At 40.2% G+C, this 17,953-nt stretch overlaps 1 protein-coding gene across 5 annotated transcripts in view; it reads left to right on the top strand.

The window, feature by feature from the left end:
* Positions 1-17,025, top strand: part of hspa12a (heat shock protein family A (Hsp70) member 12A) — a 67,916-nt gene extending 50,891 nt beyond the window's left edge. For all 5 annotated transcript variants that reach the window (XM_088086474.1, XM_042502091.2, XM_088086476.1 and 2 more), the window contains 4 exons: positions 3,938-4,042; positions 4,140-4,398; positions 9,434-9,537; positions 10,937-17,025. In XM_088086474.1, coding sequence (XP_087942600.1) covers positions 3,938-4,042; positions 4,140-4,398; positions 9,434-9,537; positions 10,937-11,568 — 1,100 coding nt within the window. In that variant the 3' untranslated portion in view covers positions 11,569-17,025. The remainder of the gene's footprint in view (positions 1-3,937; positions 4,043-4,139; positions 4,399-9,433; positions 9,538-10,936) is intronic.
* Positions 17,026-17,953: the final 928 nt, after the last annotated feature.

Genomic DNA, 17,953 nt, shown 5'->3' on the forward strand with positions numbered 1-17,953 from the left:
CATGTCTCATGTTAAACCCCCACTTCTTTAGTTTAGACCTAAATCCTGGAAGATAAATTACGGTTTTATTTTCATAGCACTAGCCACTGGTTTCGTATGTTGTGATAACATAGTACTCAAGTAACTGCTGAGATCTGGGAACATGGCAACATTGCAAAAAACAGGTCAGCAGGTAAATATTCACACAGATTATAAACATGCTTGATGCTTTGTCAAATTTATTTACCAAATTATCACGCAAATTTTCTGTAAATCCATCCCAGTTTACAGGCTGGTGTCCTGCTTTACTTTGTTCTTACTACATGTTTTATACTTGCAAACACAGTTGTTTCGGTCATAGGACACACATAACATTACATCTCATGTGCCCTCATTTTCAGTCTCACCTCTAACTGTTAACCAACAGTTTGTTTACAATGATCCTGACCGTCAGACTGCTTTGTTGCCCTCTGTGACATCACTACAGTGATGTTCCCAGATCTCAGTAGTTTACTTGTACAACATTCAGTGTTAATTTAACTCACAGAAATAACGGCCAGACTGAAGATGCATTCAGTTGAGTCACTTGAGTTAGCCCGTTAACATGTATCAATCAAATATACAGACTGTATATAAAGATGGACAACATGACAGCTCCCCCAAGTGAAGCTTCTCCGTCTGGATCGCCCCCTGGTGTCTGACTGCAGGCTAGGTCATTAAGCCCACCCCTCCATGTTATTGGATGGGACATAGGCCAAACTAAAAACTCAAAGTACACGTCAAATAAACCTTTACCAAAGATGGTTTATGTCTCTGAAGGTAGTCCTCGTCACCCTGATGTTTGTTCAAGCGATCATTTCTCTGAGATCAGTTTGGTTTTAATGACTTATTCAGTTCTACAAAAGGGGGATTTTCCGCCACAACTGACAGCTGTGACAGCCAATGTGTGTGCTCATGTTCAATGGGGCTGTTTGCGATTGTTTGAATGAGTGGAACGCCCCAACTGCGGAGATTACTACTGTGCAGACTCCTGCTCCGAATGAGGTCACCTGCACAAGTATCCAAGATATTTTAGATTCACTTAAGCATAGTGGGGGTAAGTGAGGGCGCATTATCCACCTTAATATACAGTCTCCGGAAGGCAGCAATAACATGGTTTATAAACGACTGTAAAATTTAAATTGAAATGTAACCCTGATGAACACATGAATTCATCTTTTTAAGAAGGCAAACTTAAGATCCAGATGAAAGTAAACATCATGCAGCATTCATATACAGTATTTTCAGATTTAAAGATTGTGCTGAGAAGCATCACAGAAATACAGACAGTACAGCAGCTGTAGCTCAGTGAATTGCTTTAACACCTGCTTGTCAACATCAGTCTGTTGAATGATGAGGTCCTAAATCTTCACACTATCATTGGATTTAAAAACCATAGTTACTGGCTCGGCTTAGTTTACTCAGCCTCTCTATGCCAAAGCCTGTTGAGTCAGCTCTCGATCAAACTCGTTCAGTGCAAAGACTGTATATAGAGATGGACAACAGGTCCCCACTTACTCCCACTGAGCAAAACTGAAGCTCAAATATTCTGGACACACATAGCTTTCAATCATGACCACTATTCCCCTTTTTTAAACACTAAATTACTAATTAAAACCCAAATTTGTCAGAAAAATGATCACATGAACAAACATCAGGATGATGAGAATGACCTAAACTGACAGACACCATCTGTAAGGAAAAATGTATTTGACTTGTACTCTCAGGGCCCATTTACAAAGCAACAGCTCTTGCATGAAACATTGAACTTTTGTTGTGGTTTGGGCTTTTGTTCATATGACAACAACAACTTTTGAAACCAGGTTCCAGAGTGTCATCTTTTGAAAATGCCACCCCTTCTGTCACCATGTAAATGGGTATTGTAAGAATCCTGTTAGAACGGTGATGTCATGGCCGCACTTCACACAGACACATGGTGTTATTAACAAAAGCTTCAAATGTCACCATAGATGTGTTTCACTGTGTGTGTAAATCATCTGATGTCCCAAGTGTCAGCTGCCCACAATCTTGTCTTCGCCAAAGTCAGTCCTGAGTCCGACGCTTCACCTCATCCTGTTTTTCTTTCATCGCCTTTCCACTGAGCTGCTGACAACACACACACACACACACAGCAGCTGTGTTCTCTCCGGCCGGCTTACAGAAGCTGAAGAACATAGAAGAGGGTAGAAGGAAGATTTATTGGTCATTTTTTAAACAAAGTTTAAAAAAAAATTTAGATAGAAAAGAAATTATAATTATCCTTCATCCTGCTACATCTTTGTAGTTGAAGGTTGAGTTGATTAAAACCTTCAGCTACCAAGATTTCATCCGGTTGCTAGGTGATGTTGCTGCTGATGGCATCATTCAATTCCTGCAGTGCATTTTTTTTAACTTACATCAGAGTCTTGTGTCCAAATGGTCCCCACAAGGTCAGTCCAACCAGTGCAACAGCTTGATCCAGGATGTCAGGTGTTAACCATGTCTCTGTGAAGATGTGTGCAGAGCAGTCCCAGATCTCCCGTTGCTGAGTGAACCCAAACCACATCTCATCCACCTCACTCTCCTGCGATCAGACACTAGACAGAAGAAGGCCTATTAGAGTTGTGCTACAGCAGAAGGAGCCTTGGAGTTGAAAAACCGTTGCTCAATGAGCCTTAATTGCATCTCGTCCACTTTTTTCTCCCGTGAGCGGACTTTAGACAGAAGAAGGCTTGGTAGAGGAACAGCTCTTGGTCCAAGTCAGGTCAGCCTCACTCTGATACCGGCTCTCCTCTCATTTTGGACAAGCCCCCAGAAAATGCACAAATTTTGCATAGCAGCCAAAAGTGGAATTACGCAGTCAAGGTGGAGTTACACAGTCTTGGTCAGTCATGTGATGCACACTGGCCCAGAAAGACTTTCCCCATTGACTTAAATTGGGAAAGAGACATTTGTAAATCAGTAAACAATTTTTTGCAAGCGTCAAATCCCCTGCAAAAAGACTAATTTCTCTATCTAGATTCAAGTCAACCAGTTCAAGCAGCAAGATTAAATATCTCAGAAAGCCACTCAAGATAGCGAAGTGCCAAACTGAAAGTCATTTGCTCCGCTGGCAGAAGTTACCCGCTCAGGCACGCTCAGCCATGCTCGGCTGCTGTAAGTCTGTAGTGCGCAAGCTGTAGATCTGAGTTTTTTGTACCTGGAAAAAGAGCTTTTTTGCTCAATGTGCCAATGAGCAGCTCATAGGAATAAACAAGGCCCCAGCTCCCCGGCTGTATTCAGACTTTCTTAATACATTCATGGTTTTGGGACTATTACCAACCTCATTCTGGCTCAGAGGAGAGACCACGTTGTCCTCCTTTTCCGCGATTGTACGTTATACACCGAACAGCGAGGCAGAAAATATATTATTCCCACCTTGAACAGGCAGTGGGAAAGCTGCCTCTGATTGACCGTTCAGCTTAGCACATGAGAAGAGAAACAGAAGTGAGATAAGTTAAGGAGCTTAATGCCAAAGGGGGGTGAGCTCAAAACAAACTTTTTATATAAGGTCAGAGTGTTTTTTGTGTTGTAGGTGAATATCATTAGTTTCATCAACATTAGATTGTGTTCTTAATGTGCTAACTGGCTAATGATGACTATAGACGACCACCTCCTGCTGGTGGGGGGGTATCTCCTCTCATGCAAGTGCAGAACATACTTGCTGGTTGGCCATCGGTTTGGTGTGTTCATGTGAAACTTTTTGGCAGAATGACACTGACATGAGGCGATGCAGCAGGGTTTTCGTCGGCGCCAGCTCAGTACTGTTGGTTTGGTGTGTCTGGGCCTTGAGACCAATGAGTCCTGTCAGGAAGGATGCTGTTTAATAATGAGTGTTTTTGATGCTTGGAGCCTGAGCTTACTGCACACTGTGTTCCATCTGTGTGTGGTCTCTGTGCAGGTGACCGTTACGTGGTGGTGGATTGCGGTGGAGGAACAGTGGACCTGACTGTCCATCAGATCCGTCTTCCAGAGGGACATCTAAAGGAGCTCTATAAGGCCTCAGGTAACAACATCTATAACATTGTGTCCTCCTGCTGGATGCAGCTGAGGTTTAATCTTGTTTTTATCTGACTGACAGTCTGAATCCTGTCTCCTTCCAGGTGGTCCCTACGGCTCTATCGGGATTGACTATGAATTTGAGAAGCTGCTGTGTAAGATCTTTGGCCAGGATTTCATTGACCAGTTTAAGGTGAAGAGGCCAGCCGCCTGGGTGGACCTGATGATTGCGTTCGAGTCTCGAAAGAGGGCCGCAGCCCCTGACAGAACCAACCCCCTCAATATCAACCTGCCCTTCTCCTTCATTGATTACTACAAGAAGTTCAGGGGCCACAGTGTGGAGCACGCCCTGCGCAAAAGCAAGTGAGTCCATCCAGAAACCAGGGGCCAGTCCCTGACAGACTGGAGTCAGTGTCTGAATCAACAGGAAGAAAGAGGTAGAAGATTGGAGATGATCTTTCAAAGTTGCATTTTACTTTTAATACAGTGGTTTTGTCTGGATCATAACATCATCACATATTACATTATAATATGAAACATTTCAGGTTATAGCATGGTAACTTCACTTATTGTTTTGGTGAGACCTCATGTTGAAATGAGGAAACGGGATGAGGACAAGGATAATTTGAGGAATATAGAATAGAATAGTTTTTTTTGTCAGATAGGGGAGGGCGACATATGGAATATCCTTGATGTATCGCAGCTTGTTCCATTAGCGATGTATAAATGACTTGGTTAACATCCAGCTTTTGGCTGTAAGCTTCAAGTCCACAACAAATACAGTGACACTTTCTCCCTTAGACAAGTCAGGTACTTCAAAATTAATGCAATATGGGTCTCACTCAATTTATTTAATTATAACAATGCTTTGAAATGCTACTTTCTTGTAACCATATTTTCTCAAATGTTATCATAACAGTAGTGTATTCAACTTTATTATATGGCAGTAGCTACTTTATCTAACTTTATTGCACCTGCAGTTCATTCTTTTTTTTTTTACTTAAGTAGTTAACATTAGTTTAAAGGATATTTAAAACTATCGCAATATATATTGTGTATCACACTATAGCCTTAAAAATATCATTATAATCATTTAAAGCTATACCCAGCCTTACTACTAGGGTAGACATTTGTCTTTGGCCCACCAAACACAGAATACACCACAAAAACAAGCAGACAAGCAGTTAGTAAAACAAACACATAAACACATCATTGGAACACTTAACACATGAAATCAGTTCGAATCACAGTCTGTCTGTGCTTTGAAACTTATCAGTCACTCATTTACACAATTTGATGTGTCCATGAAATGTGAGAAGCTTCTAAAGCCAATGAGAGAGATCAATAGATCTGACTGAATATCTCTCTCTCTCTCTCTCTCTCTCTCTCTCTCTCTCTCTCTCTCTCTCTCTCTCTCTCTCGTTTACTTTAAACAAGGAATATTCTGTGTGGACAATGACAGAAATTAAATTGATATCCCTCAGAATAGAATTATTAAATTAAAATGATGGTCTGATCATAATAAATGATAAGCCGCTGGAACTTGCTTTCGGATATTTTATCTATTGATCCCTATTCTATTTAAATCCAATTGTGTAAATGAATGTTATTCCTCAATTTATCTTCCTTCACTCTCCAAATATCTTGTTAAAAGGTGAGAAACATGTTAAAACATGAAAAATTTCATGTTATATATATATATGTATATTATTATATATTTAATATAGTAATTTACACTTTGCACATTTTATGTATTAAGTATTTGTTGATGGTTTCCAAATAATTTATAAGAAGTCTTTTGTGAAACATTTAGAGTTTTTTTGAACCTCCTGACTCAATTGAAGGACTCAGCATTAGAACACACTGTTGGGCAAAGATATAAATGGTGATATAACTGTTCACTCTCAGCCATTACAGCACTGTAACGACTGACCTCTGGGACCAGCATGGAGTCTGGATTTTAATGGCTCTGTCTCATGTCTGTGTGGATTTTTATAATACCACATTGAGGGACATTAAAAGATATTAATACAGCTGAAACTGGAGCCCTCAGGGCCCCCCAGGCTCTTCTGACGCCTAACTGGAAGTACTCAGTCTGTCTCATTGTGCTGGAAAGTCTTGGGCGGGGCCCACATGAACACACATGGGATTATGCAGATGGATGCAATGGACTCTTGTAGGCTTCAACATTTGACAGACAGACCGCATTATGCAAAGAGAGATGAGCTTGTAGGCCTTGAGAGAAACAACTCACCAATATGTGCTTCATTAAAAAGCTGCAGATCCTAAGGTGGCAGTGTCCAAGCTTTAACAGCAGTCTGGCTGTGTGAGGCTATTCCACACACATGTCCAAGAGCTATGATCATTGCAGTGAATGTATATATAGCATGAGCAGTACAAAGGAGAGGAGGCGGCTTCATTAACCCCTGTAAATAAGAAAGAAATGGTCACGTGTTGTCATAGCCTGATTCGTATGATATCCTAGAAAACTGTATATGTGCATATGATATCATACAAATGACTTTATGTCCTTATCATACAGTACAGACTGTATATAAAGATAGACAGCATAACAGCTACCCTAAGCTGAAGCTTTTCAGTCTGATTGCCCCCTGGTGTCTAAATGCATGATAGGTCATTAAGGCCACCCCTCCATGATCATGACTGGACATGCCAAATTCCAAATACATTTCCCAAAGATGGTTTCTGTCACTGAAGGTAATTCTCATCACCCTGATGTTTGTTCAAGTGTTTGTTTTTATGATGATTTTCAGTTAGTTATTTGATTCAACAAAAAGAGGATGTTCCACCTTGATTGACAGCTGTGACAGCCAATCCATTTCCCGCATTCAATAAGGCTGCTTGTGATTGGTCAGACGGGTGTTTTGGCAGAAACACTCCATCACGGAGATAGCTACTATGCAGACTGCGGCTCCGAATGACGTCCCCAGTGCAAGATGGCAGTAGGCGTATCTGGGATATTTTAGCTTTACGCTTACGCTTATTTTTTAAGCGTAGTGGGTGGATGTGGAGGCATGATGTCCATCTTTATAAACAGCCTGTGGTGCAGTAACATAATGAGCATGCAGTTACAGAGGTACGGTTTAGGCAATAAAAGTTACTGTGGTTAATTTCAGGAAAGAAACAAAATGATGAAAATTTCACTCAAAGTTCACACATTTCTAAACACGTGACTCCAAGAGACAGTCTCGGGGAAAATTGTGGTGCCTTGCTTAATTACTTCCATCAGCACACTGGTTAGTGTCTAGTGAGATATGAAATGTTTTCCAGAAACTTAAGCAAGTTCAATAGCATATGATAAAGGATTTATATTTTGAAAAACTGCAATGGAAACACTTTTTTGGTTTTTCTAGGTTACATGATGCTGTGTGCTTGTCAGTAGGAACTGGCTCCCTCATGATGCAGCAGGAGCTACAAGAGCTGTTATTACGTCACGTAACTCTTCAAAAGTTGAGCGGATCATCCGGAAGTTTTGAATCCACAATTCCTCTGTGAAATCATAATATCACCTTCCAAAAATCCCTCATACATGGCCACTCCCACGTATAAGGGGTTTGCTTTTCTATTATCACTCCATAACACGCCAACGTGGCCTTGGATTGGAAATAATGACGGCTAGTGTAGTGGCTGCAACAGAAATAAAGCTGCTAATGTTTGAACATCCATCACCATGCTTCTTTTAATGTTATCACCAGAGAAGAAGTCGCAGAACATCACTCAGTGGACACATAGTCATCTCACAATAGAGTTTTATCAACATTTTAAAAATATCACTTAAGTTTTGTGCAAATCTGTAATGGATGTTTGCCTGTTGTCACAGGGCACCCAGTAGTTCACCTGGTAAAGGGGCCACCCAATGTATGACAGCTGTGTACTTGTACAGTGGTCGCAGGTTCAATTCCACCCCATGGAACTTTGCTGCATGTCATCCCCTCTATCTCTCCCTTTCACTTGATCACTGCCCTATCAAATAAAGGCAAAAAAGACCAAAAAATAATTATAAAAAAAACAAACTTTGTCATTAGGGGCATGTAAGCATGCTGATGTTGGCATTTAGCTCAAAGTACTTCTGTACCTAAATGCACCTAAATACAGTTTGACAGAGCTGCCAGAAGCTGTGGCTCACAGCTCTTTGTCTTGCTTTTTGATGAATGTGGAAAAAAGCTGATCAATTCAGGTGAATGAACAAAGGTCACAATGAAAAGCAGTTCCACCACATGTTAAGTGTATGTTTTGCTCTCATTTTCTGATCCCCCAGCTGGTACAGCTTTCAATTTTCATTCCATTTCTAATTACATTAATACGTAAAACGTGATACAATGGTTCAAGAGACCTTTTCATCACATCTACATCTACATCTACATCTACATGTACATCATTTGTATCTTATTTGTAACAAACTGTGTCTGGAGTAGAACAGTAAAGCAGATGGTGCTTGAGCCATAATTCAGTTAAGCAATATTACATGCGAGGGTGTGCATTCAAAACATGTTAACTAACTATTCTGCTACAATCCATATTTGATAGCATTTAGCCTTTCAAAAACCTTTTCACTGCGGTCACAATCACTTAGCCTATATTTCCCATCATGCCTAGACCTTGACTGAGTAGTTTTTATTGTTTTACTGTTTTATGTACATAAATGCAAATGTCACCTTTTTTCAGTGTTTATAATATATGTGTTTAGACGCGGTGGTTTATGCTTTCTTTTTCATCTTTGTGTTAGTTTATGGTTTACATCATTACATTTGTTTAGCTGTGGGGTTTTTTTTGTTGTTGCTTTTTTTTTTCAGGAAATGTCCACTCTATGATGTAGTGAAATTTGTGGTAAATGATACTGTTCTAAAATGCTCCTTGTCCCCTGCCTGAAATGGTAGATAATCATATGATTTCTTCAATAGCAGTGATTAAGAAATTGAGTAATTCTTGTAATAATGGAGAAGGTGTGCTGTCATGCAAATTTGAGGACATTCTAAATGACTGGTCAGTAGTTCTGACCAATCAGATGGCTTGGTCAGAACTACTTGTTGTATAATAGTGTTGTTTAGTGATTCTCCGTGGAATAGAACCTCGATCATATGAACATTTAGCTTTTACTTTGCAACATTATGTTAAAATTTCATAGCAGATTAGACTTGAAAACTGTGTATCAATAGATTTGTCTGATGTCATAAAAACATAGAAACACAGTTAATTACACTGAACATCAGATTTTTATTTGATCTTTGATCTAATTTGGTAAACCCTTGCTAAACTGTGATGTTATGTCAATATTGTAATTTTCATCAATATTGTAATTTTGATCATATTACTCAGCTCTAACTGCAGACGAATGTCTTCATACTCATTTATTTCGTCATGTGCTCTCCTTTCCTAGTGTGGATTTTGTGAAGTGGTCGTCTCAGGGGATGCTGAGGATGAGTCCAGATGCTATGAATTCCCTCTTCAAGCCCACCATTGACCACATCATCCAACATCTCAGTAAGCCTCTCAACACCTCAACACACCTATACAGAAACACACAGTGTCTCTGACCTCTGTGGTCAGATAAGTCTTGTAGCAATGGTGTTTTTCATCTAATTTTAAGATAAATGAAGCAGTCATTCTTCATTCATGTCTTCACTCTGAAGTTGTGTAAGTAACTAATGGAAAACTATGTAGGAATGTGAAAGACATGCAAACAGGATTTACATGCACATGCCACTAATGCTGAATAGGTTTATGACTGGTTAGTAAAATGCAAAATGCTGAGGAGAAAAAGCGGGAAAAAGGCTTTGCACTCCCCTCCCAGTCAATTGAAGTAAATGGGGACCAGGATTCAAATGTAAAAAAAAACCATAATAAAACCCATAGACTGTAAATAAAGATGGACAACATGCCCTCAGTTACACTCCCTATGCTGAAGTGAGCTTAAAATATTGAGATTTGGGCATCGCCATCTTGTGAGGGTGATGTCATTGAGAGCCCACATCTGCACAAACGATATCCACGGTGGGGGAGCACACAGATTGGCTGTCACAGCTGTCAGTCATGGTGGAAAAGCCTTTTGTATAATTTAATAACTTTTTAAAACTGAACTTATAAAAATGAACACTTGAACAATCATCAGGGTGACAAGAACTACCTTCATTGACAGAAACTGTTTTTGGAGAATTTTATTTGGCATATACTGTGAGTTTTAAGGTTCATTCACTAACATGGAGGGGAGGGCCTCAGGACCTATACTGCAGTCAGACACCAGGGGGTGATCGAGATTGAATAGCCTCACTTTGAGGAGCTGTTATGTCATCCATCTTTATATACAGTCAATGATAAAACCACAAAATGTCTCCATAATGCTCGTCCAAAGTAATCCAAGTGTCCTGAACCCCCAACATGCTAAGTTTTTTTGAAAACCATCACTGGCGTCATGTTTTTGCCTTGTTGAGGCCTGTAGCTCCTAAATTGGGAGCCACACGCATGTATGCTTGCTCACGCGAGACCAATGGGAGCTTACAGTATCTGCACACCATTGTTTACATATTACCTGGAAGTCAGAGAGACTTCTGTGGGGGTTTTCCATCAGTGGCCTGATTTGCTTTTTTTTTTTTTTTTCTTATTTATGACTATTTCTCTTGAAATCTGTACTGATTTCCTGGTGATTTTTGGGCCATTTTCTGTTAAGTTGCTCAATGCCTTCTTTTTCAAAGAAATCAAGACAACTTACTCAGGTTTTAAAGGGTTAAACCAAGACAGTATCCTACACAACTGTTACACATAAAGCTATCATCACTGCACATCAGTCAACAACAGAAACATAAATGCATCTTGATTACAGACTCATAGTTTGGGTGCTCCTGTCTGTATCAGTCAGTTGTTTTCTCCTGTCTGTGTCCTCCAGCTGAGCTGTTTGAGAAGCCCGAGGTCAGCGACATTAAGTTCCTGTTCTTAGTTGGAGGTTTTGCTGAGTCTCCCCTGCTGCAGCAAGCTGTCCAGGACATGCTCCAGGGCCGCAGCCGCATCATCATACCGCATGACGTCGGACTCACCATTCTGAAAGGTGCAGTGCTGTTCGGCCTGGACCCCAGCATCATTAAAGTCCGCCGCTCCCCCCTCACATACGGGGTGGGCGTCCTCAATCGCTTCGTGGAGGGCAAGCACCCGCCGGAGAAGCTGCTGGTGAAGGACGGCACCCGCTGGTGCACTGATGTCTTTGACACCTTCATTGCGGCCGACCAGTCCGTGGCTCTGGGCGAGATGGTGAAGCGAAGCTACACGCCAGCCAAGCCCTCGCAGCAGGTCATCGTCATCCACGTGTACTGCTCTGAGAAGGAGAAAGTGGGATTCATCAGCGAGTCTGGCGTCAGGAAGTGCGGGACACTTCGCTTGGATGTGAGTGGAACGGAAAGCACGGCACCACGCCGTGAGATCCAGACGCTCATGCAGTTTGGTGACACAGAGATCCGGGCCATGGCGGTGGATGTGTCCACTGGACGCACCGTTAAAGCTAGCATTGACTTCCTGAGCCATTAAGAAGGGAACGAGAGAGTTAAAAATTGTTGGAGCCATAAAAATGGAAACATACACCTTAAACACGCACACACAGACACACACACACACATACACAAACACTACAAGCTGTGGATATTTACTGAAAAGTGGTAATGCTAATGAATCTCTAGGCTCAGTCACTCTCAGTTTCAGTTTTGGCAGTGGACAGTTTGTATCAAAGTTTAAAGCTTCACCTTAAACCTGGGCTGATCAGCATCAGTGTGTTTTCGGTTGGTCACCTCAATCTGACCCTGCAGTGTGTTTGCTGAGGAGGTCCATTGTGGTCACATACTCATAACAACCCATACACCCCACGCTGAGGCCGAGGCCGAGGCTGTGTGAGTCAGGTTGAAGAGCTCCTGACAGGAAAGGTAAAGGCTTCCTTACTTCCTCTTCACCATCACAGGACAGCTTTGCAAATCTCTCTGTGTGCTCATACATCCATATCACCAACACCAACATGCTGGATCCACATTCAGAATGCATCTTTACATACTTTAATTTCTTTCTGTCAGATTACAGCATATCACTGTGTATCTGTGCACTACAAATCATTTTGTGTATAGGAAGGTCATTATAACAAGTTATTGAGCTTGGATGTGCTCCAAAAATTACATCAGCTCCACTTCAGTCCAGCTCTGGAGGTCATACAGGTGGTCTTTGCAAGGTTCAACCCTTAAAACATGGTGAAAACTGTTAATATGTGCCATTGCTGACGGCCATTTTCCAGACCAAACTATTTTCTTTTACATTGATTTTCCTCATTCAAGAAATCAGGGAAAATTATTTATTATAAAAAAAAAAAAATTAGGAATGCACGATATTGGATTTTTTTTGCCTATATGCATACATGTTATACTTGACTGATGACTGATATTGATATCAATATATCTGCTTTTTTTCCCAACCTAATTTCAGTGATCATCAAGTCTCTTCTGTTAATTAACATCATATTTAGCATACTCTTAGCATGATGGCCCACCAACAGATGGAGACATGAAATACAATGCTTTTCACTGTATGTAATATTCATTCATTGTGCAAAATAAGAAAAAGCATGTTGGCTAATACCGATATTATCAGCATGTTGGTAAATAAAACAGTAAATTAATAATAGCAATCCACTGCAGTCATTTCATGGTGGTGCTGCTGTCAGCTGTTATGCTAAAGGGTTAATACATAGTCAGCTTCCATTTTTAGCTCAATAAAGAACTTCGAACGAAGTAGTCTAACTGGCTACGTGTGTCTGTTTAAAGCACACCAGCTGTGGATGAAGATAAGATTTGAAAACGTGACGTTTCTGAGAAAATTAACTCATGGCTGTTCAACAGATTAATAGCTTGCACTGCTTCCCTTGTTGGTATTACAGACAATAAGAGAGCCTGCCTTTAATATATGGCTTTTTAGTCTCCATTCAGGGCCAGGTTTAGTTGGACAACTTTACTGGGCCTACTTAAGAATGGATACATGTTACCAAATGACAGCCCATTCTGCAGTACTCTGAAGTACTAAAACATAATCATTGACCCTACCTAGGAAATCAGTGTAAGAAGTAATGGCAGGATTTGGAGTATCACTGTCAATAACAGATTTAACAGATTTTTAATCAATAGGTGAAATCTTGCAAACCCACCTATATGTTCTTCTAAGAACATCCACAGTTAAATCTGAATCCAAGAATGTGAACCGTGCTGCAAGCTCCATCTGAAAAGCAAGAAGAGCCATCAAATGTGCTTAAATGTTGCCTTTATTTGTTTATGCTTCTGACTATTAGCCTTGGACAAAATGCCACTTTGCCCACTTTTATATTTTTATGCAGATGTGACTCTGCACAGAGATGCAGCCCAGTTGAGACAAACAATGAAGTATGTTTATTTCTGTAAATACAGTATTTAAATATTGTACAGATTTTTAGCATTGTTTTTGCAGCTTTAGAACCAAGAGTGTGTGTGTGTGTGTGTGTGTGTGTGTGTGTGTGTGTGTGTGTGTGTGTGTGTGCGTGCATGCGTGCGTGTGTGCATGCGTGCTTGTGTGTGTGCGCGCGTGCGTGTGTGCGTGCAAGTGCTTTCACATGGACATCTCAACATTTTGTTCTCACCAGCCATAGCATGAAAGGCAGCGGCAGTGTTGATTGCTGCGTTCATACAAAGTGAGCGATAGATGTGTCCTCTGTCGGTCTCCGTTTCATTGTCACAAAAGAAACTTGAATACCTCCGTCCTTAAAAGGCTTTTCAACTTTGAAATGGTAGCAGCACTTAAATGTGTCCAGTCCTTTCCATCCCACCTGCAGTACTGTCAGGTCCTACCTGCTGTAGTTACTTCATAATGATTTATGACATATTCACTCAATAAATAGGAAGACAATATGTTTCCATCTTACTGCGAAGAAATCAAACCATTGAATTTAGAAGTTGTAGTGTCTCTGTTAAAGACTGAGGCATAGTCAGCAATAATCAAGTGAAAAGCCACATTTCCAGAAGATTATGAAAATTTAAGTTTAAAATTTTAATTAAGAGTGCCTAGTATGAATAAAATGTGATGTCAAGATTCATTCGCCCAATCAGAGCATACACTGCATTCCCTCGCTCTCCTAACAATATACTTGTCTTCAGTATGCGTAATCACTAAGCACTGATTGTAAATTCATCAAACACTGTCGTCATATTGAAATGTTCAACATGATATCCTAACATCCTCGTGACATTGCCTCACAGGCGGAACTAAAGGGGCATTGCTGTGCATTATCTCTTATGTTTATCGACCTCTTCTGGTAGCCAGTAAAAACTTCTTTGTCCTCTGTCAAGCTTGGTGATGTAGTGACCACATCATACGGCAACCCTGCTGGCACTGACAGCAGTGCTAAAAAAACGGAAGGTGCGATAATAAATATGATGCCTTCCTCCATTTTTGTCAACACTGTCAAAACAGTTTGTTCATGTTATCGGTGCAATTTCATGTGTGAAGGTCGCAGTATGCTTCAGAGTAACTACAGTAGGCCAGTGCCTCCTGGCACTGTCCAATAAGTCTTGGTTGGTTTTTGTAGTCTCAGTACAGTACAGTCATTTATACTTTTAGGAGACAGTCTTGGCTGATATTCTGTCCCTGAAGTCCGTCCCGGTGGGACCTAAGTAGTTCCAGCACTACTAATTGCTGCATACGGTAGGCATTAGGGTTAGGTGGTCTGTAATATTTCATACTTTCAGACCTTCAGTATATACGGTATATGATGATATGTGTGCGGCGCCAACCTACCCGACAGCAAATGCTGTTTACTTTGAGCTTTGAAACAAATAAATACAGAATAGAAACCCACAAAATGTTAAGAAAAGTCTTATTCTCACACCTATTTCCCTTAAAGCATTGCAACCATTAAACAGAGCAATACAACTGCACACCTTTTGAATTCAGCTTTCTCTCGGTCAGTGAAGACTTACGAGACTTAATGGCCTCGTTTTCTCATCACAAAACACACTTTCAATTCGATGTAAACAAAATAAAACAAATTCAAACCATCTTGGTTCCTCTTGCTAGTAATCTAGTTAGTAAGACCACTGTTCCAAAGATCTGTCTACAGTCCTGTAACTTCTCCTTCCACCACAGGCTGTCGCTGTGTCTTTCAGCTCAGCTGTTCCACCAGTAGAAACCAGAGACTGAGCTCCTGTGATGCGTGCTGTGCACTACATGCAATGAGTTAAATAGAAAGAGCAGCGCCTGTATTCAGGGCGGCACCAAAAAACATACCCTTAGGGCTTTTTAAACTCCCTGGTATACCGTAATACTGTGATACCGCCCCAGCCTATGTGGGCATGATTGTCTGTTTAGGAAAGTTAAAAAGATTGCATTTGGACAATACCAAAAGCATAACGAGACCTTCAACACCACATGTTCTTTGCCACCATGAATGAATTCATCAATAACATCGATTTTATTGAAATGAAAGGATTTTGGTTTGAAAATGTGTTGTTAGACATGCTGATGTGAAACAGCCCTTACACCTGCTACAGCATGTTATTTAGCAAAGCTGAATTTATTTGGTACTGCTTACTTCCTTCAGTGGCTGTTCCACTTGGATTTGTCCACTTCAAGGCGTATACCTGACCATGGCTATCACCATATCCTAACCTAAAGCAAGGAGGCAGATGTGGTTCACAAGACTTGTGCAAGTCGTTGCTAGCTGATTGACAGGAAACATTCGTGAAGTGGCAACATAACACCTGACAAATACTGGAAGATTAATAAAGCTGTTGTGGATGGTTCTCATGTTTGGCTAAAGAACACAGGCCAAGTAATGATTGGGTCATTGGCATTGACCAACATCCCCACAGGTCTATAAGAACTTTTCTGCTCAAATGTTTTCAGGATCTTGATATGTTCATAATAAGATCTAATAGCCAGTTTTTAAAGCCATTTTCTTTGATTCTTTATTTGGACTGTGAATCAAGGCTTGTCTCGCTTTTCAAAGTACACAGTCGCACATGATTCTGTTCTTGGCACCTTTTCTGCAATGCATGTTTTGCATGCGCCACATAGGAATGACTGAACAACAAGCAACAAACAATAAGTTGAGTGCTATGACTAATACACAGAACCAAGGTTCACCACAGGTGATGATGATGATGATGATGTTTTCTGGAATAACGCGTGTGCTCCTCAGCCTATCACAGTGCTGCGGACTGGCTGGTCTGTGTTCAGTACCTTGCTGCTTCCTGAGCTGATGTAGTTGATGCTGATGCTCCTAACTGACGGCAGCTCATAACTCTCACAGCAGAGCAGCATTTCACATACTTAACTGATTACTAACCTATTAACCTTCTCATCCTTCTACATGTCTCTGTACTCACAAAGGATGGATATCAAGTGGAAGGATTAACAACACCATGTTTCTATTGTTTCTTTGGTTAGAGAATTACAATGTATTATGTGAAACCTTGAGTATTATGTGGTGCACAGGATACTGTTATGTAGCAGCTTTTTACTTAAAGCTATGATAAAATTGTGTGAAGACATGTTTTGCTGACATTAGCCTTCTATTCTCAGCTTGTCAGGCAGCATTTAACATTTGGCTGAAATGTCATATTTTCAGTCATTCAGTCCGAAGTGGATGTGATTTGAGGTAGCAGTGTAGCCAGCTTGCATCATGTACAAGTATCTGCTTAACACTATATTAAATATACAATAATTCAGAAAATATTACTGCTAGAATGATTAAGCTTATATTTAGGAACATTTCAGCCACTCTGAAACGCAACACAATGTATACTTCTTTGTTCTTTTAGTTATTCACTGATGATGCAAAGGAGTTCTTTTTTTATTTTATTTTGAGTTACTTAAATGTATTGTTCTTCTGCAATTTTCACAAAGTAATGGATGTATTTTTGATCAATGCCAGGTATTCACTCTCAGACTGTCACCAATAAAATGTATGTGTATTTCAAACAACATTCCTTCGTGTAGAATTTTCTGCTCATTTCATATGGCTTGGATTGCAATGCAAAGGCCTGAAGCAAAGTATTGATAAAGTTATGCAACAAGAACCGTTTAATGATCCTTTCATGCACGGACCCAGTCAGGACTTCATCATGACTCTAAATCCCCAGAAAAATTTACTTGAAAAAATGAAGTTTTAATAGGCTGCATGTAAATTGTTTTTAATTAAATCATATTCTAACCCAACTAAGTACTCAGTTATTGTATTATAGACATTTTATGATTTGATGGTTAAAAAAACAAAGCAATTTTTTAAAGAAACTTGGTTTTGAGACCATTATTATGAAATCATTTCATTCTTGTTTCTCACTCTCTCCAAGTACCTAAAACCTCCAAAAATACAGATGACATGACCTCTGTGTCAGTGGTGGAAGTTGCAGCACTGCTGACATGAATCATTACTACATTACAAAATAAAAAGATGGTGGTCCATTTTTGTTGAGATAGTTGGTCATTAAGAAACAATAATAATAATAATAATAATAATAATAATAATAACAATAATTAAAATTAGTGCATCAGTTCTAGCTATCCAGTCATGGATTGGATTGGATAACTAAAGGGAAAGGTGAACAGCTTCCATGTGACATCATAGATTTCACAACATCAGCTCTCTTAGAGGAAAACTGTTATAGACCCAAGTCTGTGTGAGGCAACACTGCCACCAAGTGGATTCAGTGAGGATTCACAGAGGAGCACAAAAATGTCAAGGACTTTTGTAATTTATGAAAATCTAAAAGTGGGCTTCATATGACAAAGTGAGTCTACCCCGTCTATTACTACAACCAAAGTCTCACAAAAAGTGATCCATAATGCATTATGTTTTCATTACAACTCATGTCATTGCTCTTACTTTTGAGCTTGATGTGGGAGCTTGCTA

Source organism: Plectropomus leopardus, chromosome 13, assembly GCF_026936395.1.
Source record: "Plectropomus leopardus strain MGB_pleo_1.0 chromosome 13, ASM2693639v1, whole genome shotgun sequence".
In the NCBI taxonomy this organism is placed as follows: Eukaryota; Metazoa; Chordata; class Actinopteri; order Perciformes; family Serranidae; genus Plectropomus; species Plectropomus leopardus.